The 26,633-nt window shown below is 41.2% G+C and overlaps 1 protein-coding gene across 6 annotated transcripts in view; it reads left to right on the top strand.

Moving 5' to 3' along the window:
- Slc9a7 (solute carrier family 9 member A7) overlaps positions 1-26,633 on the top strand; it is a 218,940-nt gene that overhangs the window by 183,824 nt on the left and 8,483 nt on the right. For 2 of the 6 annotated variants that reach the window (XM_048461540.3, XM_048461539.3), the window contains 2 exons: positions 18,985-19,067; positions 23,440-23,545. In XM_048461540.3, coding sequence (XP_048317497.1) covers positions 18,985-19,067; positions 23,440-23,545 — 189 coding nt within the window. Of the gene's footprint in view, positions 1-1,883; positions 2,654-18,984; positions 19,068-23,411; positions 23,546-26,633 lie in introns of those variants that run through there. The other 4 variants (XM_085684298.2, XM_048461542.3, XM_048461541.3 and 1 more) reach the window with 3 other exon arrangements.

The raw sequence follows: 26,633 nt of genomic DNA, 5'->3' as shown, positions 1-26,633 counted from the left end.
GCTTTGATTAGGAAATCCCAATTTTTTAGGAGATTTGTGCCAAGAAATAGTGTGAAGACTATATATATTTCTTTGTCATATTGCAGTATCACAACCCCATAATAACCCCAAAAAGTAGGTAGTTATTAATTGTTACTCTTTTTAAAGATATAAGGGAGGGAATACCTGATCCCTTGAGGGGTAGCAATCCTATGAGGGGCAGCCAGTCCCATTGGGGTTAGTGGCAGGTGACCTGAGGCCTCAGTGGGACCCCCAGGCCTCAACAATTCCTGTGAGGTTTTGGCAGGTCACCATGGCAGGTGGTGGGTGAGAGACAGACAGATACATCATACAGAGAGAGACTTTGGGTATAGAATTTTTAAAATAGGCTATGGAGGGAAATGAAAGGGGGAAGGGGAGAAGGGGAAGAAGAAAGAGAGGTATGGGGGGAAAAGGGGGAGAGAAAGAATAGAAATTACCTCTTTAGGAGAAATATGGGGAGAGAGTACAGGCTGGAGGAGGCGGGAGATCAATTTGCCTCAGTAGAAGGAGAGGGTTGGGAGTGGGTGGGGCTTGTCTCTTAAAGTGACAAGGTACCCAGGTGGCAGACCAGGCCAGATCATAACATTCCCATCTCTTTCTTATAATAAAAAACCAGGAAGTTAGGCACAATAGGTTAAAGAAACTGGAATGGCCGATTATAAAAACTGCTTCCTGCTTACTTGTGGGCATCATCTTGCAGGGAGGGACCTGAGAAACCTGGGTGCTGGTCACATCCTGAGGTAGCTAGTCTCTTTACTTCTGTTCAGGGCTTGTGGTATGGAACTGTCTGGTGTTTCTTGGGCCTGACAAGGTGTTGGCAGAACAGAGGACAAAGTTAAGTTTAGGAAGAAAAATATTTCAGGACCAGGGAATTGAGAAGGGTGTATCTGACCCGTTTAAGGTTGATCTTCAATTCGGCTCCTTGGAACTCACAAGAATTCTTTGGGTTTGTGAAAGCATAAGTTTTAAACAGCAGCATATTTATGCCATGATGCATTATATAACAGTAGGATATTTATGTCAGAATGACTGTGACAGATATTTTTGCATAATGAAAGGTATCTTTAAGACTATGAAAGGCAGTGCGAGAATTTTGATAACTTGTATTTGTCCTCACACCTTTATAACTTGCATGTACATGCCTTAAAAACTTGTATTTGTATTTTACCGAAATTTGTTTGGTGAAGTTGTCTTTTTTGAGTGACAAAACTTCTCAGCTGTCAAATTGCATCAGAGATCTCCAAGAAGGATAAAATTTTACTTGAGTTATTAATTAAAAAAGGACAGAGAACTTACTTGGTTGGCACCTAGCATCCTTCATGGTCATTGAGGGTCATATCTGCCTTTTGCTGTTTAGTGCAGGGCCTGCCAGGCTTTAGAAGATCGTGTGGGTTAGAAATCTGTAGGAAGACAAGTCTACCTTGATGTGAGCAGCTAAGCTATTGAATATGAGTGGTGTGGTCACACGGATGTAATTCTGTTTCAAATGTATGTTCACACGGCCTGTATGTCTCTCTTGTTATTTTAAAATTCATGCAACTCTAGAAACATGGTTTCTCCATACAACATGTGACGACCGCCATTTTGACTAAGTTCAGGTGACCTCACCGCCATCTTAAGTAAGGGCAGGTCAAGTGACTAAGTCCCACCATCTTTACGGAGGTATTCCTTGCCTATTCTTATGGTATACTTAACATTTTTGTCTCTAAATTCCTTTTATTCTTCCCCCTCCTCTCTCTCTGCCCTTCTTCTGGAGAGGCAACTTCTGCCTCTCTCCTTCTCTCCCTTTCTTGCCTCCCCCCACCCTTATGTCTTTAAAAAAGAATAACATTAATATTTTCTTGTTAATATGGTCCCTGAAGCACAGAAATGTGAAGTAACTTGCCGAGAGTCACAAAGCCAGGGAGCAGCACATTCAGGACCTACCATCTTTTGAGAGGACTTTTGATGTTCACGTCTACTCTTCTTGGAGTGCCTTATTACCCGTGGAACAGTAAAAGAGGAAGAAGAAGAAAGGAGAGTACCACGCGCTAGAAGGAGCCTGAGCTAAAGACATGATATGTACTTTTCTAGTGGACAATTATGAAAGGGTGTGGTGACAGAATCAAGTTTTGCTTGTCTTATGGACAACAAAGGAATGGGAATCCCAGTCTCCAAGTATAGGGGAAGGAAGCCCCACCTGTCTCCACAGTGGCTACCCCGCTCAGTCCTGGTCTGTTCCAAGTCCACAGGAAAGGGTCTCTTGATTTCTGTGTGCTAAAGTAGTTGAAAATTGCCCTGATTTCCTTAGAGCCACACTATGCAGATTGAAGCTCTTCCGGTCTCTAATCATGCCCCTGGCACCATCTCTTTGGAGCTAGAAAGTATTAAATATCCATTTAAAAATGTTAACACTATTATTTTTTCCCAGTTTATAATTGTGACTCAGTTTTCTTCCATTTGAGTTTTCCTGTGGAACCTGAGGGTTACAGGCATATTACAAAAAAAGTTACATGAATTTTGACTTAGGATTAGGTAGAATTTCCACCAATTTCTGAAATGATCTTAATATACTTTTGCTGTTTTATGCTATATATTTATGTGAAACAGCATTCTCTATATTAACAATAAAAAATTAATATTGACCTGAAAATTGTTGAAGATTCTCTGTGTCCATAAGTGTCAAGTAATCACCCAAGATTTATATTAAAAGAAGTATATCCATTTCATTAATATGAAAATTAATTTCATCTTTATTATTAGAAATGGTCAATTATATGTAAATCAAAGAACTATTTTAAGATAAGTTTATGATTTATTATCAGTAAATATTTGATTTTTCTATGCATCCAGGGCCATGTAAAATATTCTAACGTAGAAAGAGGACACTGTTAGGAGCTCAGGGAGGGGTCAAGGTGCAAGGGGCACAGTGGTGGGGCCTCCAAAGATGGAGGCCGGAGACTGAGATTTACATTACAGACTGTTTGTATAAGGGGTAACAGGAAGCTGAGGTGATATTTTGACTAACATTTAGGCTCTCTTTGGATAAAGGGGCATCAACTCAAGTCTGGCTACTTCCTGTGGGCATGGGGTGATGCCAAGGAGAGCTGGGTATTGGTGGGTCCACACTCAGCAAGAGGTGTGGCTGGAAAGGCATCCTGTTTACTGTCATCCTGGAGATGCCAGGTATCTGTTCCTTGGAGGAGGTAAGAAGGCAGGTGACTGGAGAAAAAAATATTGTTATCACCCAAGATGAGTGTGCCAGGATGAGGAGCAGGTAGGCCCTTCATTGTGGCATCCTGGAAAACCAGAGGGTGGAAGGTCCTGTCTGCTGGACAGACCAAGCGTCCTGAGTAAGTGCCCGCTTGAGCCTGAAGAGATGGTACCAGCATGGGTGTCCCAAGAGCTTGGCAGCCGAGGGGGTAGTGAGGATTACCGTGTGAGGTCCTGTCCATCAAGGTTCAAGAGACCTAGGAGTTAACTGTTTGAGGAGTACTCTGTCCCCTGGGGAGAGTGGGGCAAGTTTAGGGGCATTAGGGTCCTCTGGTGTGGTGGCAGGGAGACAACTGTCAGCGTGTGAACAGAGAAGGAACCTTAAAAGGGAGAGGTAGGGTAGGTACCCCCAGTGGAGGAGTTTGAACTGGAAGGTGATGGTTAAGGAGAAAGGGCCTGCCATAAAGCACCTCTAAAGGGGTCAGGCCCATAGGGGAACATGGGGTGGCCCTGAGGCGAGTAAGGGCAATGGGGAGAAGGGAGGGCCAAGATAACCTGAGTTCAATGGAGAGCTTGGTTAGCTGTTGTTTGATGAGTCCATTGGCCCTCTCCACCTTTCCCGAGGATCGTGGATGATTGGGGGTGTGGAATTTCTAGTAGATGTTGAAAGTTTCTAACACAAGCTTCATGACCCTGGAAGTGAAGGCTGGTCCATTGTCCATCTGGATGGTTCATGGGATACCAAACCAAGGAATGATGTGGTCCAGGAGTACCTGAGCCACCACATCTGCTGTTTCCCTGGAGACTCGAAACACTTTTATCCATCCCATAAAAGTCTCCACAAGTGTTAAGAGATAACGGAGTTTTTTATGAGTAGGCATATGAGTGAAAACCTGCCAATCTTCTCCTGGTTGGCGTCTGCAAAGCTGGTGTAGAGATTGACGTTTGTGGAGAGCCCCTTGTGGGTGGCCTGGGCACACGTCTGACAGGAGGAGTGAACCTGTAAAACAGAGTCTCGGAGATGGGTGGGGGTCAGAAAGGGGCTCCAAGAAGCAGAACAAAGCTTTGGGGCCTATGTGTAAGATCTGGTGCATGTCTGAAATGATCGACAATGCCTGGTCTTGAGGAAGGATGAGACGATTATTTAAATAGAACCATCCATCCTTTGTTTTTGTGGCCCCCCCTTTTTATAAGCTTGTCCCTCTCTTTAGGTTGGTAACAGGGCTGATAGGAGGGAGTTAAGAACACAATATATTATGTGGAATCTGAGGAGCTGGAGGCCAGCCCCTGGGCCACTGAGTCAGCCTTGGCATTGCCCAAGGCCACTGGTTCCTTAGAGGTTTGGTGTCCCCAACAGTGAATAATGGCTACTTCTGCAGGGAGCTGGAGGGCCTTCAAAAGTTTGGCTATGTTAACTATGGGATCTGTTAACTATGGGAATGCCCTTGGTAATAAGGAAGTCCTTTTCCTTCCAGACTGCAGAATAAGTATGGGCTATTAATAAGGCATATTTAGAGTCAATGTAGGTATTAGCCCATTGGCCCTTGGCTATTTGGAGTGCCCTAGTCAAGGCAATTAATTTGGCCTTTTGTGAGGAGGTTCCCATCGGCAGGTCGCTTAGTCAGTGGAAGTGACCACTGGATACACTGCCTGTGGGTTTCCTGATTTTCTATAAGGGAACTTCCATCAACAAACAGGGTGAGTTGGTGATCTGTAAGTGGCTAGTTTAGAAGCCCTGGCCTGGGTTAAATTTAAAACCTCTACAGCCTCTGAGCAAGAGTGAGAGGAGGTACCAGAGGGGAGGGAAGGGGAAGGAGAGTTGTGGGGTTTAGGGCGGGACTGGAAGCCAAAGTAATTTGGGAGGTTTCTAGAAATAGTAAGTGAAAAGCCTGGACTCATGAAGGCCCAAGGAGAGAGAGAGAGGAGTGTATCTCAGAAGGTCTGAGAGGTGGTGAGTGGAATATACTGTGATTGGCCCAGACAAGGCCGTCTTGAGAGCTTCCCTAGTGAGTTCAGCTGCTGCTGCCAGGGCATAGTTGCCATCCACAGACAGTGAAGTCCAGCTGTTTGGATAAAAAGACAACAGCCAGATTCAAAGGCCCAGCCTGTTGGGTTAGAACACCCATGGCTACTTCTGACCTCTCATCTGTATGGAGATGGTAAGGCTTTCTGGAGTCTGGAAGGGCAAGAGCAGGGGCTGAGCCCCTGTGGTTGGAGGCTGTAAATCCCACAGTGCCTGGACTCTGTCAGAGGTGAGGGTCTTAGACCCCGGGCTAAGTTGAACACCCAAATATACCACTGTAGGAGAGCCTTATTTGGTGAAACTTGATATTCCAGGGATCCGAGGAAGTTCCGGAGTGCAGAGGTGGCCTTTGGGACAGAGACAATGTAGAAATGCAGAGAAGTAGATCATCCACGTACTAGGAACATGCTAGAAACTGTGTCAAAGTTTGAGAGATCTCAAGCCAGAGCTTGGCCAAATAAATGGGGCTGTCCTGAAAACCCTGAGGGAGAACAGTATATATAAGCTGTCTGGAGGACCAGGAGTCAGGGTTCTCCCAGGTTAAGGCAAAGAGAAAATGAGTCAGGGTGTAAAGGGACAGTAAAGAAGTCATCTTTTAGGTCTAGAACTGTAAAGTAGGTGGTGGTAGGAGGGATGTTAGGTAGGAGATTGTGTGAGTTGTTAACCAGCGAGATGAACTGGAATGACAGCCTAAGGGCTTAAGCACAGGAAGAACTGAAGTGTAGCAACGTGAGTGGCTAAGGAATTAAAAGTCCTTGAGATAGGAGATGGGTGATAATAGGCTTAAGATTTTGGTGGTGGGTTTTAGAAATAGGAAGCTAGGGTCTGGAAAGGAAGGACGAAAGCTCTTTAAGGTGAACTAGGACTGGTGGTGAGTAACAATCACAGGAGTAGAAGTGACCCACACTTGGGGATCTACTGGATAAGGGAGAGTAGGGACAGAATAGTCTAGGGTAGGAACCTGTGAGGCCTTTAAAGTGAGAAAAAAGTATGATTCAGGAGAGTGGGGGTAGTTAATGTGAGCCCTGAAGCAGCTAAGGATATCTCAACACAGTAAAGGTGCTGGGCAAGCAGCTATCACTAAGAAAGAATTTGAGAAAAAAAAATGTCCTGCAAAAATGCAGGGCAATGGCAAAGTTTTAAGTGGTAAGGAATGGGTCCTATCTACCCCTGTAACTGAAATTGGTGAGGTGAAAATAAGGCCTAAGTGAGATGTTAAAACAGAATATGTAGCTCCTGTGTCTAAAAGAAAAGTAATGGACTTACCCGCTACCTGCAGCTTTACCCTAGGCTTGAACAGGATTACAGGAAATACCAAGTCTGGGCAGCGTCAGTCCTCTGCAAGGCTGAGAAGTTTGAAGGCTGGCACAGTCTCACTTGTCGATGTTGGAGATGCTGAACCTCCGTGGCATGACATAGAGTACAAGCCCCCATGGGGGCATTGTGATTTCCAGTGTCCATGTTGCTAGCAGATGGGGCATGACCTCATAGGAGGTTTAGTGCAGTATCGTGCCATATAGCCATTTAGATCACACTTGTAACAGCTTGCCAGTGATATTGACTTAGGCTGGGCTCCATCAGGGTAGAGGCTTGTGGTTGGCTTCCCTTGTCCCCCTTCCTGTGACCTTAGGGCAGCTGCTAAAGCCTGAGCTTGCAGATTAACTGCTTGTTGCAGCCTTGTCCGTCAGGAAGACTCAGCTGTTTTTTCTTGAGCATTAAAAACTTTAAAGGCCATTTTCACCAATTCCTGTATAGGGATTTGGGGACCCTCCTCACCCTTTCTTAATTTTTTTTCTAATATCTAGTACTGACTGAGAAATAAAATGGGTAGCCAGGACCATGGCTCCTGCTGGGGAGGCTGGATCTAGTCTGGTATATTGGGCCATGGTAGAAGCTTGGATGACTTAGTAGCCAGGTTAAATCATATGCCTGGGACAAATAATGAAACTCTTTAATATAAGCAGAAGGATTAGTAGAAAAGGAACCCAGCTGCTTCTCTGAGAAAGATCTGGAAGAGAAAAGGGAACATGGACTTTCATAATGCCATCAACTACTGCCATTTTCCAGAGAGGGCAGAGTGGAGTTATGGTGGGATCTAGTATGGGAGGAGACTGGGGAGTGAAAGTATAAGTCACAAACAATCCCACACCAGTTTGGAATTATGATTAATAGAATGGTTATTTATTCAAAGGGGAAGGGGAAAAAACTTACAGATTACCGTCCCAGACAACAGCCCCTCTGCATGATCAGGAAAGGAGTCTAGGAGCCGGAAGCTGAGCTGGAAGCCAGAGAGAGAATGGAGGACAGCCACTGCTTTTTTTTAAAGAGAGAGAGACCACGCCCCAATGGGCTGGTATCTCAGTGGCTATTGGCTGAAGGAGCAGAAGGAGCTCCCGCAGCACCTCCCCCTTTTGTTTAAGTAAGAAAGTTCTAAGCCTAGTATGAAATTATATACAATAAGTACAAACCTACAAAATTATATACAATAAGTATCAATATCCTATTCTAACTAGCTTAAGTTTTGTATAATAAATAACTTGGCCAAGTCATGAAAGGAAAGTAACTATGTTTATATAATCTTCAACCCCATTGAAGATCTGAGAAGGGAATAATGTTACCTGAGTAATTAGGAAGTGCAGTCAAACAACTTCCAGAACGTAACAAATCACAGAGACAACTGGCTACCTGGGCAGCCACCCAAAGTCAGGTTTGCAGCATTGAAGCAACCAACTTTGGCTAAGGCCTAACGTTACTGACATACCATTTTCAAAGGCAAAAAACTTTTCAAAACTATCTTACCCTATCTTGGCAGGATATGACAGTCTTGTTTTATCCATTTATGGATACTCTGTAACTCCATCAGTAATTGAGGTATGGGCATTTCTTTACCCAAAGGCCAGTTCTGCCAAGAAGAAAGGCTCCAGGTAGAGTGTCTTTGGTGCTCAACATTCTCTCAGGAATAGATCGGTGATGCCAGGAGCGATTATGTCTCACTACCACGAAACTCTGAGTTAGATTAAAGGCCATTTTCTACAGCTCTTTGAAGAGGTTGAAAATTATCTATCTATACTGAATATAACCTCTATGTATCTAAAGAACTGATTAGCCTAATTATAAATGACAAACATAGATGACTATTAATCTATATAATTCTCAATACCTATCTAACTTAAAGACTAAGACAATAAACAACTGTGCAATAAATGAGGACAATATGACCTCTAAATATAAACAATGTACAAGTACAATATACATTGCAATATGGTAAATATGTATATCTATATATAAGTATCTTAATCAGAGGTAGAAATCTACAATGCAATATGATAAATATACATATATCGATACAATATATATCAAAACATAAAAAATGTTTTAAACAGAGGTAGAAGCATGCATGCATACAATAGTCAATATAATTTCACTTAGTATCAATATACAAGAATCAATACCAATATATTTGTCAAAAAACAATAACTCACAAGTACCAATCTATTATCCCATCATCCAATTATTTCTCTTTTTTTTCTTTTTTTCAAAAAGATCCCTGAGTTTATAAAATTCCTCCCCCAACCCTCATCCATATACTAATTATAACCAACCCCTAAATAATGTCCCTAAACCCAAGGACAAACTTTACTGGGAGAGGGGATGTCATCCTCTAGAATTACTTCCATCTGTCATGGGGGCGACGTTCTTTCTAGGGGAAATCCTGTGAAAGTAAAATGATGGTTAAATTTCAAGATCAATGTCTTTTAAAAATGCAAATAGTCTCTGAGTATTTTGTGGAGGTATGGCCAGAATGTTGTACAGATGTGCACCATTTCAGCTAACCAAGTTGGAACTGTCTTGTGCAGCTGGTACCCAAAACAGGTCTTGTAGTAGCGTTATCAGTATCATGACATCATATCAACTGGGTGGAGTTGTTGTTATGGGGCCCCATCTTCTTCCTGGAAACTTCAAATGTCACTGCAGGAAAAACTTATTGTTCGTTGTGGAAAACTTAAACATTGATCATATAGACATATTCAGACATACATATATTCAATGAAAGGCATGATAGATATATTTAATGAAAGGTATGACAGATATGAAGAAATGCAAAGATGTTTTCTAAACTCATATTTCTTTCTGTCTCATATCATGACTCTTGACATGAGACAGAAACTCCAGAAACTCTGGGTTTTTCTTTTAACAACAGGCTTGGAATTAGGGACTGAGCCAGAGTCCAACTCCAAAACCAGCTCTATAAATTTAGAAATATGATTTAGTATATTTTACTTACAGACCTATTCAGTTTTCTTGATAGTCCCTATTGGTCAGTTATTTTTCCATCTGTCAGTATTCAAATATCCAGGGTTCCTTGAATTTTTCAAAGATGAGTGTCTTCCTGTGGAGATAAGAACAGAACCCTGCCCCCATTCTATATGTTTTTCTTACCACCTGTATGAATATCATCATTGTAGATGAGCTGTCATTTCTCCTTTCCAAGAGGTTTCTCCTCTTCAAATCGAGCATTTATTAATTTTGATGGTATCCACAATTTTTCTTCTCCTGTGGAAATAAGAGCAAAACCCCTTCCCCAATGTAGCACATCTCCTGGCTTCCATTGAGAGGTCAGCACATCTTTGAAATAAACAGGTTGGTTTAGTTCAGAAGTTTTTTCCATTATCCAATGCTGCTCTGCTGCTGTTGTTCCTTCCTCATTAGCATTACGAAAATTCAAGGTTAAGAAAGCATTATGCAATCTATTTCTGGGGGTATCTTTCATCCCTTTCTGTTTGTTTAGCATATCCTTTATAGTACGATTTGATCTTTCTATAACTGTCTGACCTGTAGGATTATTTGGTATACCTGTAATGTGTTTTATATTATAATAAGCAAAAAAGCGTTTCATTTTCTTAGATACATATGCTGGACCATTGTCTGTCTTTATTTGTGCAGGTATACCCATGATGGCCATAACTTTTATTAAAAGTGTGATTACTGAATCAGACTTTTCTGAGCTCAGGGCAGTTGCCCATTGAAAACCTAAATACGAGTCTATGGTGTGGTGTACATATTTTAATTTACCAAATTCCATAAAGTGGAACACATCCATCTGCCAGATTTCATTCCTTTGAGTACCCTTTGGGTTACTCCCTACAGGCAGCGGTGTTTGATTATAGAAAGAACAAGTAGGACATCTCTTTATAATGTCCTTAGCTTGTTGCCATGTAGTGGAAAACTCTTTCTTTAAGCCTTTACTATTGACGTGATGTTTTTTATGAAATTCTGAGGCCTCCAATACACTTCCAATCAATAATTGATCAATTTCAGCATTACCTTGTATTAGAGGTATTAGAGGACCAGGCAGACCGGTATGGGACCAGATGTGTGTTATGTACATTGGACAAAGCCTATTCCTAATTATGTCCTGTACCTGGATAAACAATGAAGTCAACTCTGTGTCATCTGGTATGAATTCAGAGGTTTCAATATGCAAGATATCTTTCTGCATATTGTGAATCTGTAACTATATTAAGAAATTCCTTAAAATCCCTTACCACCATAAGAATGGCATATAATTCTGCCTTATGGACAAAATTATAAGGGCTTTGTTCCACCTTACTCAATTCTTCTGATTTATAACCTGCTTTCCCTGATTTATTTGCATCAGTATAAAATGTCCATGCTCCAGTTATTGGAGCATTATGTACAATTCTAGGAAGAATCCAAGAAGTTCTCTTTATGAGGTTAAGTCTATCACTTTTGGGATAGTTGCTGTTAATTTCTCCCAAAAAATTAGCACAAGCTCTTTGCCATGGTTCATTATCTTCCCATAACTTTCTTATTTCCTCAGTAGTAAAAGGCAGTATAATTTCTGCTGGGTGTATACTTGCTAGTTGACGAAGTCTCTGTTTACCTTTTATAATTAATTCAGAGACTTTTTCCACATAAGTTTTTAATTTTTTACTTGGTTTATGAGGTATAAATATTCACTCTAAAATAATATCTTCCCTCTGCATTAAAATCCCTGTAGGAGAAATTCCAGAAGATAGTATGACTAGGATGGAACTAAGATTCGGGTTCACCCTATCCACATTGTCTCCTGTAATTTTTCCTCAATCATTGTCAGTTCTTTTCTGCTTCGGTTGTCAATTTTCTGGGACTATTCAAATCTTTATCACCATCTAAGGTTTTGTTTAAATGAACTATTAGATCTGTGTTATCCCAACAGCTGGTCATAGACTGGAAATGTCTCCTAACAGTCTTTGGAAGTCATTAAGAGTCCATGACCGGTTTCTCCTAATTTGTGCCTTTTGAGTTCGAATTTTCTCTAACCTTATTCTGTAACCTAGGTAATTAATAGAATCTCCTCTTTGAATCTTTTCAGGGGCAATTTGTAATCCCCACCTAGGCAAGACTTTCTTTACTTCTTCAAACATACTTTCCAAAGTATCTTTATTTGAATCAGATAATAAAATGTCATCCATGTAATGATAAATTATGGACTTTGGAAATCGCTTACAAATTATTTCCAGTGGCTTATTAACAAAATATTAGCACAATGTGGGACTGTTGAGCATCCCCTGTGGGAGGATAGTCCACTGATATCTCCTAGTAGGCTGAGAATTATTATAAGTAGGCACTGTGAATGCAAATTTTTCTCTAACCTTTTCTTGTAAAGGTATAGTGAAAAAACAATCTTTCAAATCAATAACTATAAGAGGTCATCCTCTTGGTAATAGAGAAGACAAAGGAATTCCAGATTGTAGTAGACCCATAGGTTGAATTACCTTGGTGACAGCTCTTAGATCTGTCACCATTCTCCATTTACCAGATTTCTTTTTTACAACAAACACAGGAGAATTCCAAGGGCTGGTTGATTCTTTAATATGGTTAGCATCTAGTTGCTCTTGTACCAGCTGTTCCAAAGCCTGTAATTTATCTTCAGCTAGAGGCTTGATCCATATTGGCTTCTCTGTTAGCCATTTTAAAGCTAGGGCTGTTGGTACCTCTAAAGGTTTGCTATTTGCTGTATGTTCTGGTACAGCCTGAATGGTTTGTGACCTTTTCCCATAATATCTCATTATATCCTTCCCAGAATTGTGAGTTCCTGGAACTACAGTAATGTTAATCTGGGTATTCCATTGCTGTAGCAGGTCACGGCCCCATAAATTTATTGCACTATTGACTATATATGGCCTTAGTCTTCCTGTTTGCCCTTCAGGCCCTATGCATTCAACCCATCTCATGCTTTGTTTTACACGAGATAGGATTTCAATTCCCAGGAACTGAACATCTACCTCTTGAAGAGTTCAATTCAGATGCCAAGATTCTGGAGTAATGATTCTTACATCCACACCTGTGTCTAATAAGCCTTCAATAAAAATGCCATTTATACAGTCTTAGCTTTGATCTTTGATCATTAATAGAAGTCTGCCAAAATATATGTTTACTCTGTCCTACTGTTTTTTTTTGACTCATTGTCCACATGTAATTCATCATTTAGACCAGTATTACTTTTTACGACAGACATTGGAGTTTTCAATTTTCTTGGTGAGACACATTTTCCACTGTAACTGGGAATGACTGGGCCATTTTTGGCTTGGGGGACTGTGAGAGGCTCCTCAAGGGGTTTCCCGATGGTATCAGGTTGCCTTGTCTGTCTGTTGTTGACCTGCATTCGTTGAACCAATGTCGTCCTTTACCGCATCTCCTACGTATACCTGAAGGCTGAGGTCTCCTACTTTTGTCATTCCCAGAGGAGATATTATTCCTAGAAATTCTTTGCCTGCAATCCCTTTTCAGATGTCCTAATTTACCACAACCAAAACACCTGGTAGTTTGATGTCTCCTCATAGCTTTGGAAATCGCTTCTCCTACCCAAGATTCATCATTATAGCTAAACATCTCAACATTCATCGTATGCTGAATTTATTCATCCATAGGTGCTGCTCTAGACCTTAAAGGCCCAATTATCTTTTTGCATTCTATGTTTGCATTTTCAAAAGCTAGAGATTCAAGAAGTATTCGCCTAGCTTCTGGGTCTGTTACCCCTATGTCCAGAGCCTTTGCTCAAATCTTTGCACAAAGTCAGTAAAGGGTTCTCTCTGTCCGTGCCTAACCCTGGTATATGATTTGACCCTTTTTGCTGGATCTTTTATTCTATTCAAAGCATTCAAGGCTGCTTTGTGACATAAGGACAGTACTTCTTTGTCATAAAGAGCTTGGACCTGTGGATCAGCATATGCTCCTACACCAAGAATTTGATCTTGGGAAACCTCCACACCTTTTGCTCTTCCTTGCTGTTCCATATGTTTGGATTCTTCTCTGAAATAAATTCCAAACATCAAGGAAGGTCCATCATCTAAAACTGCAGACACTAGCTGAGAGAAATCATGGGGGGTAGCTCTGACATTAGAAGCCCAAGTCCTTATCATTTCCTTAACAAATGCAGAGTGCAAGCCATAATTAATGACAGCTTGCTTAATTTCTTTTAAATCAGTCTTTGCTATTGGCGTCCATCTAGCTTCTTTAACTCCCTTTGAGCCTTTAGAAGTTGACGTTTTGTCAGAATAAATTACAGGGTATGTCGTTAGAACCCTGGGTAAGCCAGTTCTAACAGCTGGTGGTGGCATTGTATCCTGTCTTTGTGCCTTCTTACTCTGTTCACCAGCTCCAATAATTTCTTCAATCATTTCTAATCTTTTTATCATTGTCTCCCTTAAGTCTTGAATCTCCTGACCTACATGTGTTTCTAGGGATTTCACTAAGGTATTAGTTTTTTGGTTCCCATTCTGGAGGTACATTCTATCTGTTACCTTATCAAAACTTTGTGATAACATCTGAATGTCAAATTCAACAGCCTGAGCCCTTTCAGGTAACTTCCTAGTATCCTTGGATATGGAGTCAATTTTGTCTATCATAGTATCCACTTGTTCAGATAACCCCTGATTTTCAATAATTTTAATCCTTTCAACTAGTCCTTCATTATTAGTCCGTAAAAATTGTATCTTCCTTAATGATAGAATATGGAAAAAAAACCTGAAACGTAGTAACAAGTAAATTGATGTATCCCCATAGTCATATAAACCTTGCATGACATAATCCATTGTATTAGTAAAGAAAGCAGTAAAATTTGCGTTGGAAACGAAAATTGCCATATTACCTATTATCCAGTAGGCGGCACTGTTGCCAAGTCACGACTAGAACCACTGCAAAGATGACGGAATCGGGGTCCTGTTTCAGTGTCTGCCTTAGTATTTGTTAAAAACTAGGAAATATAAGTTGCTCAACAAAGAAAATATAATTAAATCAATTCCATACATGGAACCAGAAATCCAGAATCCAGGGGTAGAGAAGAGCAACCTGGAAGCCACATATGCCTCCACGTGACCGAGTTGCCCCGAGGGGTTGCAGCTTTTGGCAACCGCTTGCGCTCTGATTCACTCCACTCAAGCGCTGCACTTACAAGGGAGATTTAAGAACAACTCAGAAAAAAACAAACCAGGGGGACAGAGACTGTCCCGAGCTTGTGGAGCTTAGGAGGCGTGGAGTTTAAATCCATGTGGTGGCTTGAAGTCATTCTGAGGCGTGTAAATAGAAAATATAAAGAATTGCAGCAAGAAAGGCCACTGCATGATAGTTTATATTGAACTGCTGGCTCCACACACAGGGCACAGGCCACAGCTGAGGGAAGGCTCATGCCTTGCTAAGCTTGCAGCAGGCAGCTGAGCGTGGGAGGGGAAGGGGGGGTTTTACAACCAAATGTTGGGTGCCAGATGAAGGCATCAGTCACAAACAATCCCATACCAGTTTGGAATTATGATTAATAGAATGGTTATTTATTCAAAGTGGAATGGGAAAAAATTTACAGATTACCGTCCCATACAACAACCCCTCAGCGCGATCAGGAAAGGAGTCTAGGAGCCAGAAGCCGAGCCGGAAGCCAGAGAGAGAATGGAGGACAGCCACTGCTTTTTTAAAGAGAGAGAGACCACGCCCCAATGGGCTGGTATCTCAGTGGCTATTTTCTGAAGGAGCAGAAGGAGCTCCTGCAGCAGGGGAGAATTGGGAGGGGCTAGCCCAGTGTGCAGAGGGGGTCCAAGGGTGGGAAGATGTGGTAGGAGTGGGGAGAGAGGAAGGTGGGTAAGGGGGAAGTTGACTTAGAATTTCCAATTTGGCTAGGGAGGAGGTAGGTGAGGACAGGGAAGGAGAGGAATGTGGAGAATGTTGCTTCACAGGAGGGGAGTCTGTAGTGAGGATTTGAGGGAGTGGGGGAGGGGCCAGTGCCTCTGGCTGCATTGTCCAGCTAGAATTATTGGGGTCCTAATTACCAGATGACCAGGAGTTTGGAGGCATCACAGTCCTAGCAACCAAGACCCGTATTGCGAGGCACTGGCTACTGAAGGAAAGGCGAGAGTACAGAGCCCAAAAACCATGGACATATGGAAGCTCTGTCCACTTATCCCCACAGCGACAGATATTTTCTAGGTCTTGAAGGGATAGTAAGCTCAAGGATTTTCTCTGGTGGCCCATGCGTCCCATTGTCAGATTGTATTGAGGTCAAATCTTAGTCCATAGGGTAATTAGCCGTTTAGGACATATTGTATCGGACAAGCCCAATTTATAAAGATTTTGTAAGAGGCATCCCAGGGGCGACAGTGTATCTGGCTTTGAACTGCAAGCGCTATTTTAAAGTCTATGCCCAACTGTGTGGCCTAAGTCTATTACAGAGCTTCCACCAAAATAGCTCTTAGACAAAAATGGGGCCATGAAAATTGAATCCTTGGCCTATCCAAAACAAACAAAATTCACCTCTGCTAAGCCTGGCTCAGTCACTGGGATCAGGCTCTTGGTGCAGTCCATGTCTTTAGCAAGAGCCTGATAATTCACAAAAAGTAAAAAGGAACGGGTTTCCCAAAACCCTATATCATGGACAAGAAAAAAGGGACACATTAAGACACATCCGCTGTAGTCTGGGAGCTGGTTTTAGCCTGATGTGAAGAACTTGGGTTGTGGACAAGGTTGCTTTCTACACGTGGATGTAGGCTGTGGGAAAGACTGCCCTACTTGGTGGGACCTCCAGATGTTAGAAATATTTTCTAACAGGAGCTCTCTGCCCACGCAAAAATCCCTATCAAGCCAAATCAAAACAAACCAAATTTAAAAAATTCCAGGTTTAACTGGGCTCCTGCACTCTTGGGTGGTCCTGAGGGGAAGCAGAAAGCCGCCAATGTGATCACGGTTGTGGGGGGAGGGAAAACCACGTGTTTATTTTTTGGGGAGCAGTTTAAATAGCTTGGGGGAGTGGTCGTGATCTTTTCTGGGTAGGGGTCAAGGTTTGGCAGTCTACCTTGACCCTCCTTGGGAAGGGGTCAAGGTGCAAGGGGCATAGCGATGGAGCCTCCAAAGATGGAGGCCAAAGACCAGGATTTACAGACACAAATGGAAAAGTTTAAGACACCCTGGTTGTAGTGTCCCTTATGATGTTTATTATTTTTTTTATAGTTAAATTGTATGAGAGTGGAGAGGTAGCTTAGCAGACGAGCACTTGCTGCTCTAAAGATCCTAGTTCAGTTCTGGGCTCACAGTCGTTTGTAACTCCAACCACAGAGGATCCATGGGTACCAGCGTGTGCGCATGTACACACACACACACACACACACACACACACACACACGCACAGAGAGAGAGAGAGAGAGACAGAGTAAGAGAGAGAGAGAGAGAGAGAGAGAGAGAGAGAGAGAGAGAGAGGTTGTAAATCGTTTTTTAAAACGTAGAAACATACTTAGGTTTTTTTTTCCATAGACAGGCTATCTGCCACTTTTCCACTCAGTCATATAGCATTTTGAAATTTTTCTATCATTGTCACTAGTTAGCAATTACTCAGAGGAACAACTATCAGCACATGGAGACATTTTTCTGTCCCTTTTCTCCCATATTTGTCTGTCCAGTTTCTCCTTATGTATATTTTTCATTCACAGAAGGGCGTATTTAACTGTACCATTTCCATGTTCATTGGTAAGCATTTCTCAGAAACCATGACAACTATTTTTTAAAATGATTTTTGATGGTGGAACGTTGGAAGACATTGCTGGTTGGTCAGCATCACAGCCTTCCTATGGCCTAGCAGCTTATCTCAATAAGCTCAGCAACAGGGAAATTCCTCCCTCCAGCAGAACTTCCTGCCTCTACCTGCCCTAATCTGGAGAATGTCCCTGGACCTATCTAAAAGCTGTTCCTAAAGCATCTGCTTGATTTATATTTAGCTTGATCCTTGGCACAGATGCCTGCTAAGAAGATTTGCTCTAGGAGCTCTGTTATAGGACCCTACTGCTAAATACTGAATCCTGTGATAGGAGCATACCACCTAATGCAAATTAGGGTTTTCCCCCAGACTCCTCAATCCTATATATTCCTATATACTCTAGAATAAAATTGAGCTGATTTACTGAAATCTGTCTCCCGCAGGGCTGTATTCGGCCATGCTCATTGGCCATAAACAAAGCTTTCTGCCTCTATCCCCTGGTGGCTAACAGGCTGAGAAGGAAAGAGGACCCCCACGGTGGAATTTAAACAGTACTTGCACATATCATATAGAAGGTTATTCTATATGCTCATCTGATTAACTTTGTTATTGCTATAGAATTACACTCACTATGATTTAGAATTACTTATAATTCGTTTTAGTATGTATTGTTGATTGTTTCTCACTTTCAGACTTGCCTCTCTTTGTAGTATTAAAGAGGGTGGTGATAAAAATAGGTGTGTCTGTCTCATCAACTGTTTGTACTTGGAGAGCCTGTCATCTAGCAATATAGAATCCAAGCAGTGCCCTCAAACTGATGAAGTCAATCTAATTTTTATATTAATTGTACTGTTTATAATATAATTGTATAGGAAAGACATCTTAAACCTCAAATAAATGTCTGATTTATAGATTGAAATATAGATTGAAATTAATTGGTGAGGATGTTTGAGAGAACTGATAAGGAGCTTGCTACTTTATAGTAGATAAAAATCCCACAATTCCTAGCCTGACTCTCATCTCCTTGGTCACTGGCCCCTAAAGAGAGATTATGTAATTATGTAACTTGAAAACCTGGGCTAAGACCACAAAGAGTTCTTGGACTAGTTTGTCAGGAAATTTAGCATTGTCATCTATCTAGTTCGACATTGGGAAAAATGAACTGGAAAGTTCATTTTGCACAGCTTTTTTTTTTTTTAACCATTGGTCATGTACAGTTTTTGTCCTGCAAGGATCTAGACTACTGTAAGGTAATTAACTCCTGAAAAGTACTTGGAGGTACCTTTATTTATTAAAATAAAATGCCAAAGCGATTTTATGCTAATATTGGTTTCATCTACCTACAAACATGACTAGACCTTTTTTACTTTAGGAATTCATTTTTTTCCTTTGGTGTTTGCTTAATTTCTGCTAGAATATTGCTTCTCAATATATCTCTACATGTGTGGTTCTGGGCATTAAACTCAATACCCTGTGTATGCTACACAAATCCTCTACCATTGAGCTGTATCTTTGAAGCTATGGTAGTGTGTGGTTCTTCACTGTGAGCTCTAGCTCTGGGAAAGTTGTAATTGTATGAGCCCATGCATGTTGAGAGCAATTGTCTCACTTGTGCAAAGCTCTGAGGTCAATTTTAAGCACTGCAAAACACAACAGTTACAATTTTAAAACTAGCCTTTCCCCCATCTCTCATTGTCCCTTTCCCTAATTAGCATTCTCTGGTTTGTTCTAGGATGGCCTGGATTCTGTTGGAGGAAGCCGAACAAAGCAGGAGAGTGCATGGATATTCAGACTGTGGTACGGCTTTGATCACAAGTATCCTTTAGCCTTCTCCTGGGCTCAGGAGACATTAGTGACAACATCCACTGTCCGAGCCACACATGGGGGCGGCATCTATCAAGGTCCAGCCTTGACAGGGTTCACACATTCCAGGGTAGGGGAATGCAGATTAGAAAAAATTAGGTAGGAGGAACAGAAATATGAAAGAAATGCGGAGACATAGGCTAGAACCAGGAGGGCCATCCAGTGAATACCCAATATGCCTGTATTTATTTTCCCTATGTTTATGTATCCCAATCCAAAAAGGGGGGAAAGAAGACAAAAGACTGCTTTAACATGACACAAAGGACAAACAGAACAATCACCTGCTTCAATTCTTGAGACATCAAGCCACTGTTTTCTGAGTTAAGCATTCTGATGTTTTAGGCAGTATGTGCAGTGACTACATCTTAAACCAAGTTTCCTGTAGGAACCACTCCCTGTCTTATCCTTGAAGGAGCAGGAATAGGCTTGAATTCTCTGATGTTTGGTCAAGGTGGAGAGGCTCCAGCTCTATGGACTGTCTTAATATCCAAAACACCCTAGGTCAGGATATCTTGTTTGTAGTCACTCCTTAAGACATGTGTAGGTTCAGTGTTAGAAGACAGTTTTCCAAGGTTGTAATACTATTTCACACATTCCTAGTGTTTGAATGTTCTAGTTGCTCCACATGTTTTGTTGTTGTTGTCGTCTTCTGATTTTTATTATTGTATTTTTTACTATGGCTTTAATTTGTATTTCTGTCTGTGACAGCTCATAGGATTGAGGACTCTCTTCACACATTTACTGGTCATTAACTATGTTCCTTTATGAAATGCTTGTACATTTCTTGCCCATTTGTCTATTGGGCTGTCTGCAATTTTCTTACTAATTGGTAAGAGTTCTTTATATAGCTGAATTTATACCTTTTGCTGGCTATATATGATAAAATACCTTCTCTCCTTGTCTATTCACTTTCCAAATCAAGTCTTTTGAAGAGCAGAAACTTTTAATCTGGTTGATTGATCCTATTCTTGTTAGTATCTTTTGTGTATTGCTTCAAAAATCATTGCATCTCAAAATCATACACCCAGTGTCCTAAATTGTCTTTTTCTTGTGTATATGTCTTCTTTTCTGAATGACAAACATGAGCAAAGACAACATCTAGAGGTAACTTGAGTTGCTCTGGATGATGTTTCTCCTTCAGAGATGATTTAAGGATTTCAATTTAGGACTGCTCCCAGTTAGCATCAGCAATACGGATTCAAGATCACCTTCACCCAATCAGCAAGAAAGGTTAAAGATGGGTTCAATTCCTGCGAGGGTTAGTCTCTCTTTGCATTTCATCTAGGGTTTCAACCTAAAGCTTGTGCTGTTCACATCTCTTCCCTCAGTATGTCCTCAAGCTCCAGTCTCTGTCAGTCTCAGTCTGTTACATCTGAGTCTGCCAGATTCTCTCCTCAGCTTTTCAGGCTCACACATTTGGTGCTTCCTTCCCAGACTTCTGCCCTCTTCATTGCCTTAGTCACTTTCTGAAGCCATCAGGCAAAGGACTTTGCCTTGTTTCATTTTCTGTTGTGTAGGTTTTCTTGTTGGTCTAGTTAATATTTTTTGTTATCTGAAACAGAACTTCCAGAAATTTCTTTAAAGTCATGTGAATTTTGTCTAAATGGTAATTCAGAAAGCATGTTGTTCCTTAGGCTTTGAGAGGATAGAGAATATTGAAGAGCAGCTGCAGAAGGACGAATGCTAAATTGATTGAAGAGAAACAGAAAGCTAAGTAACATGAGAGTGTATCTCAAAGATGAAGGGTGTTGATTTGTACATGAATGACTCCTACTGGTTTAAAGGACCTCCTTCCCCCACAAGCCCTAAAATGGGGTAGACAGGCTTCCAGTTTAAGATGTGTCCACATACTCTCCCTTCTTTTCCCAGGCCTCACAGAAATCACAAAAGTTGTATTTTTGGTCACTTGAAAAGCCAAAAATCGGTAGAAGGAATTAGAGCAGGCAAAATAGAATCAAAGACAATTATGAGTTTTAGCCAGTTTGTTTAGCTGATTTATTCAAGACTGTTGTTGGGAACAGCTGTAGCAGTTCCTTCTTGTCAACAGATTGACTAATAGCTGTTAGTTTTCCCCCAGTCCTTAGACATCTAGAGAAAGTAGAAACCCTTGACGGGGGGTGGGGTGGTATTAGTAGGGAAACAGATCTTGAGGACATCAGATTTTTCTGCCCAGAGTAATCCTCTCTGGTTTTGATTTTTAATACCATAATAGGGGTCCCCATCCTACCTGATGAACCAAGATACTGAATAAATACATGAAGGAGTGGGGATGTTGAAATAATTAAACAATTGCAGATGTTTACTGTTAAAAAACCTTTAGCGAGGCATGATGATGTAAACCCATATAAAAGTTCCCGGCCAACACAGCCTATATAATGAGTTATAAGCCAACCTGAGCTTCAAGGTGTGAGACCTGATCTCAGAAGTCAAAAAACAAACAAATGGACAAACAGAAACCATAAGAAACACCCAAAATATTTCCTGATAAAATGTTTAGAAAGAAATGGGAGATTTTTTCCAGTCATGAAATAAGGGCAAGTTATTAGAAAATAGTTCAAAAAGAAAAGAAAAAATCTTGGAAATTAAAAATTAGTTTTATAGTCAGGCAGTGGTGGTGCACGCCTTTACTCCTAGCACTTGGGAGGCAGAAGCAGGCTGGTCTCTGTGAGTTTTAGACCAGCCTGGTCTACAAGAGCTAGTGCCAGGATAGGCTCCAAAGCTACAGATAAACCGTTGTCTCGAAACACGCCCCCCCCCCAAAAAAAATATTTAGTTTTATGCCTGGGTATGATGATGCATGCTTATAATCTCAGCACGTGAGAAACAGAGGCAAGAGAATCAGGATTTCAAGGTCAGCCTGGACTTCATAAGACCCTGTCTCAAGTTTTTCAGAAAATAACCCCGCCCCCCAAATGTAATGAATAGTTGTACATAGCAAAGACCAAATTGTTGACTTGGAAAATAAAGTTAGAGAAAAAAACTTCAAGTATTAGCAAAAGTTAAGAGACATGTTGAGAGAAGAGTGTCAGCTCCAGATGGCTCACATTACTCAGCCTCCATGGGATTTACTTCTAACTCCATGAATTTTTCCGTGTTTTAACAACAGGTATGTGTATAAAAGTATGTTCTCTAGTCAAAGTGTAAAATCCAGTGTGAAACTCTTTAGCTTTAGAATGGCTATTCTAACCATACAGAAGTTCATTCTGGTAAACTTTATTTTGATGTGTGATATTTTTACTTGCAAGTTCTTTATAATAAAGTTTTAATTAAAATAGAGAATGATAGAATATATATGACATGATGGCAAAAACAGGGACTATTTGGGGGAGGTAGGGAACCAGCAGAAAATAGGATAGGAAGGATGAAGGAAAGGGACAAATAAGAACAAAGTAAAATAATATACATGCATGAAAATGCCACAGTGAAACACATTACTTTGTTTACTAACTTAAAATATAAACCCATTTTAAGAAACTATATACACATTTACATATGTGTTTTTAAAGGGCATTGTTCCAGGACTTCTCAACATGAATTAAAAAGGGCTTGTCTTTGAAGTGCCCAAAGCAGGGAACAGAAAGGAAGCTTCTGGCTTGACCTTTGACATGGTAGAGATTGAAGCTCTTGCCACCTTCCTAAGTAAAGACAGGAGAGAAATGACTGCCCTGTAGTGGCCCACATCCATCCCAGAGCCTGCTCTTAAAATCAGCAATCACACAGCAGCTTGTTTTGTCTGCAGAGAGCTCCAGCAGAACCCTTATTTCTGTCGTTTATCAAAGAGTTTTTCTATTATTTAAAAGAGTTAAATAATTCACAACTAGAAGCATACATTGGTGTCTTCTCCATAAAGCAACCAAATTAGGTAAGTAAGAATATGTACTCCAACAAATTCAGTGTTCTTTTCGCTTGCTTGTTTGTTTGCTGGCTGGCTTTGGATTGATTGTTTGGAGGTTTTATTATTTGAGAGAAGCTCATAGTAGTGCCCAGGTCACCATTAAACTCTTTAACCTTGCTGCCTCAGCCTCCCAGGTGCTGGGATCCCAGATGTGTACCATTGTGTTTGACTGAATTAATTCACTATTCTTCTGACTATTAGATATCATTACCCTAAGAGTTACCCATGTGCACCTAGACACCATGGAGACATCTTCACTTTTTGTTCTTATAGATGTAAGGGTTACCTGTGTTGTACTGAGAAGATGGGAGGCAGGGAGACTTTGTGTGTAGAATGTCAGATAATCTATTCTTCTTTGGGTTTTAAAAATGCATTCTACTTTGTGTATATTTTCATTGCAGCCATTCTTCCTTAATTCCCTCTTTAAAGTTACCTGAAGCCCATTCTTACTCACAGTGGTCCCCCGCTAACTACCACTCTTCCAGCCTGGTGTGGCTTGCTAGCTCGATGTCTGACCAGTCCCCAAGTGTATGATGTAAGTACTGCATTTAGGTCTGTGTTCCTGCTCAATGGGTAGTCTCTTACTTAGGAAAAAACACCACACTCCAAACTCCAGATCCATAGATTTGGCTCATCTAAGAAGATGATCAGAAATGGTGTGTGTGCGTTTGTGTGTGTGCATATGTATGTGTATGTATGTACGTAACTACGTACGTATGTATGTATTATGTGTGTTCATTTGTTTGGCACAATAACAGAAAAATCTTTTAACAGGGTTATATGGCTTTCCAGTGTGGGCAGCTGTGGTTGGGAATTCAAGTGACCAGACTGCAATTCAAGCCCTCACAGGCTACTGAAAGTACTCTATACCCTTTTTCCTAATTGTACTATGGGCCTACTAGTGCCAGCTGGTGTGAGCATTAAATAAGATTCATCAAGACACACCACAAACCACAAAGCAGCACACCAAGTTAAGTATTTCCTTCCAAGTAGTTTATTTATGAGTGTGGTTAGGTCCTCTCTTTCCGTTTTCTGGTGCTAGAAATGGAGTCATCACACTTAGGAAAAGAATGGCCTTGCCATGGATGTCTCAGACTTAGGGCTGAACTTGAGCCCCCAATGTGGGTTGCAGGGAATATAGGTAAAGAGAACAAGCAGCTGTCTATAATCGAAGTAGTAGAAAGGAAGCTAGAGCTTCCTCCTCTCCATTTCTCTCTCACCATCCCAAGATGATAGATAGTCTTTGCCCAGAAGGAAAAGAGCCTCACAGCTGTCAAAGGCTTGTTTCATTCTCAGCACACTGTGAAGGAGCAAATACTGCAGCAATATAGTTGAGGAGAGCATATAATCTCAGGGACAATGTAGGCTGTCCATGGCCCATGATTAGTAATGGACAAAACTGAGACCCTAAAACAGGTCTCCAAACAATCTGCAGTTGATTTCATCAGTGACAAGAAAGTAGAAGGCCAACCAAGATCTGAGGCAGGAGGGCCCTCAACAATGGGGTCAGGAAACATGGTACACATTCAGAAAGGAGAAATAACAGAAAGGGATATGTATGCCATAGCTAGCATAGTTGGGATATCAGATAAGTGCAACCACACCAAAAGACCCAAGACGAAAACAGGATTCTTAGATGCCATACTCTTCCTTTGAGAACAGGGATTACAGTTACCAAGTCACCGTGCATCTGTAACCCAGTGTTGCTGTGCAATGGGAGAGACCAACAGAAACTAAGGTTTTTACTTATCCCTCTTTGAGGAAGGCTACCATTGAAAATGTGACAGATAGGTTGTCAGTAAGTAGAGAACAATCAAAGAATCATTCGATATCAACCACTGCCCTCCATGTGCAGGTGCACGCACACATGCATCATGAACACAAGTGACAGAACTTTGTTCTTGTAAAGCAGCTGGGCTGTCTCTTTGGGAGAGTGGGTTGTGCCATGGAAAAATATAATTCTGTCTCAGTCTTTTTCTCACATATTCACCTACTGTGAAGAGAACAACATTCATACCTTCTTGTCTTAAAGATATCTGAGCTTCCTAGCATCCCCAGCTCTTCCTCCCATATTCAAGTGAGACTTTTGTGACCCCTGGAATAGACTACTTTAAGTTATAAGAAAAAGGCCTTTGAGGATGTAGCTCAGTGGAAGAATGCCTGCTTAGTGATTATGAAACCCTGGGTTCCATTCCCAGCACTGGGGAGAAAAGGGGGAAAAGACTGTGAATGGGGCATTTAAACCCAAAGCTTCAGCCACTTAAAATAAACCTTCTCTGATCTGAAGCTGATTAATTGCCCCCTTTCTCAGAGATTAGGAATATTCGAAATCGTCTGACAACAGTAAGTTTCTTGCAGTCACAGAAACCAAGTGTCTTTCAGCACTTCAAGACACTACTCAAGGTTTGCTCCAGGAATAATATTTGGGCTCTGGGCTTCACACACCCATCCAATCTTGAACTACCAAGACAAGAACCACCCTTGTTGCTGATGCTGTCCATTTGGGCTGAGGTTCTTTGGCCCAGCATCTTAGCTATTTCCAGATATGGCGAGGCCTCCTGTTGAGTGAAAACAGTCTTATCAATTGTATTAACAATTGATATGTATTATAAATTGAGGAATCCAAAGTTGAGAAAAATAGAGGGGCTTCTTCTAGTTAGTGCCAGGTAAGAGTTGCTAACTGGGTAGGTCTCATGGCCATTTGACACCTGTTGTGTGGGTTCCTACTCATCATCTATAGACTTTTTTTTGAAACAGGGTTTCTCTGTAGCTTTGGTCCTTGTCCTGGAACTAGCTCTTGTAGCCCAGGCTGGTCTTGAACTCACAGAGATCTGCCTGCTTCTGCCTCCCAATTTCTGGGATTAAAGGCATGCGCCACCACCACCTGGCTCTATAGGCTATTTTTAATAGGTGAAATTTATTTGGAGAGCTTTGAGGTGTTCACAATCCATTATTTACATTAACCATAACTCATTTATGTCTCAAATATACCTTGTATACATAGCCTAAAGTTAATTTTATATTTATAATAATTTCATACATGAAACAATATTTGAACCATGAGACTTTTGGCATTATGTCATGATGTTATGATAAAACCTGTTGTTTTATACAACTAATAAAAACTGTAAAAAGGTAAAGATAGTACTCAAAAAGCTTGGATTATGGCTCAGTTTAGGCTTGGGATTCTTATACTAAAGAAGCCTTTGTCAACTAAGCATCACTTAGGAAGACAAGAAGAAAACCATGGATGTTATCATTGAAGTGGGGAGTTCACATGCCAACCGGGGGGGGGGAACACCCATAGTTTTGCACAGCATGACTTAAGGGGGCTGGATAGAAGAGGTTTTGATGTCAGTCTACAGGACACAAGACTTCAGAAGAGTTTGGAAGGGCTGATGGGAAATGATAGAACAGACATCTCAGGTGTCCTGACATACTGCTTGCCATTTGAGAAAGCCCCTCCTAGTATTGGAAAGATAACAGCACAGACAGGAGCAAGGTCATGGTTTCTTTTGCTGTGCTGTGAAAGCACAGAGAATGCAAAAGTCTATGTGAACTCACACTGTCTCCTGACTCTCTCCCCACTATCTGATAACTTCAAGGATTTATGACCTTGCTAA

Source organism: Myodes glareolus, chromosome X (genome assembly GCF_982192425.1).
Source record: "Myodes glareolus chromosome X, mMyoGla1.1, whole genome shotgun sequence".
NCBI classification, from domain to species: Eukaryota; Metazoa; Chordata; class Mammalia; order Rodentia; family Cricetidae; genus Myodes; species Myodes glareolus.
Note: the sequence above shows the minus strand (reverse complement) of the source record. Positions and strands in the feature narration are given on the sequence as shown.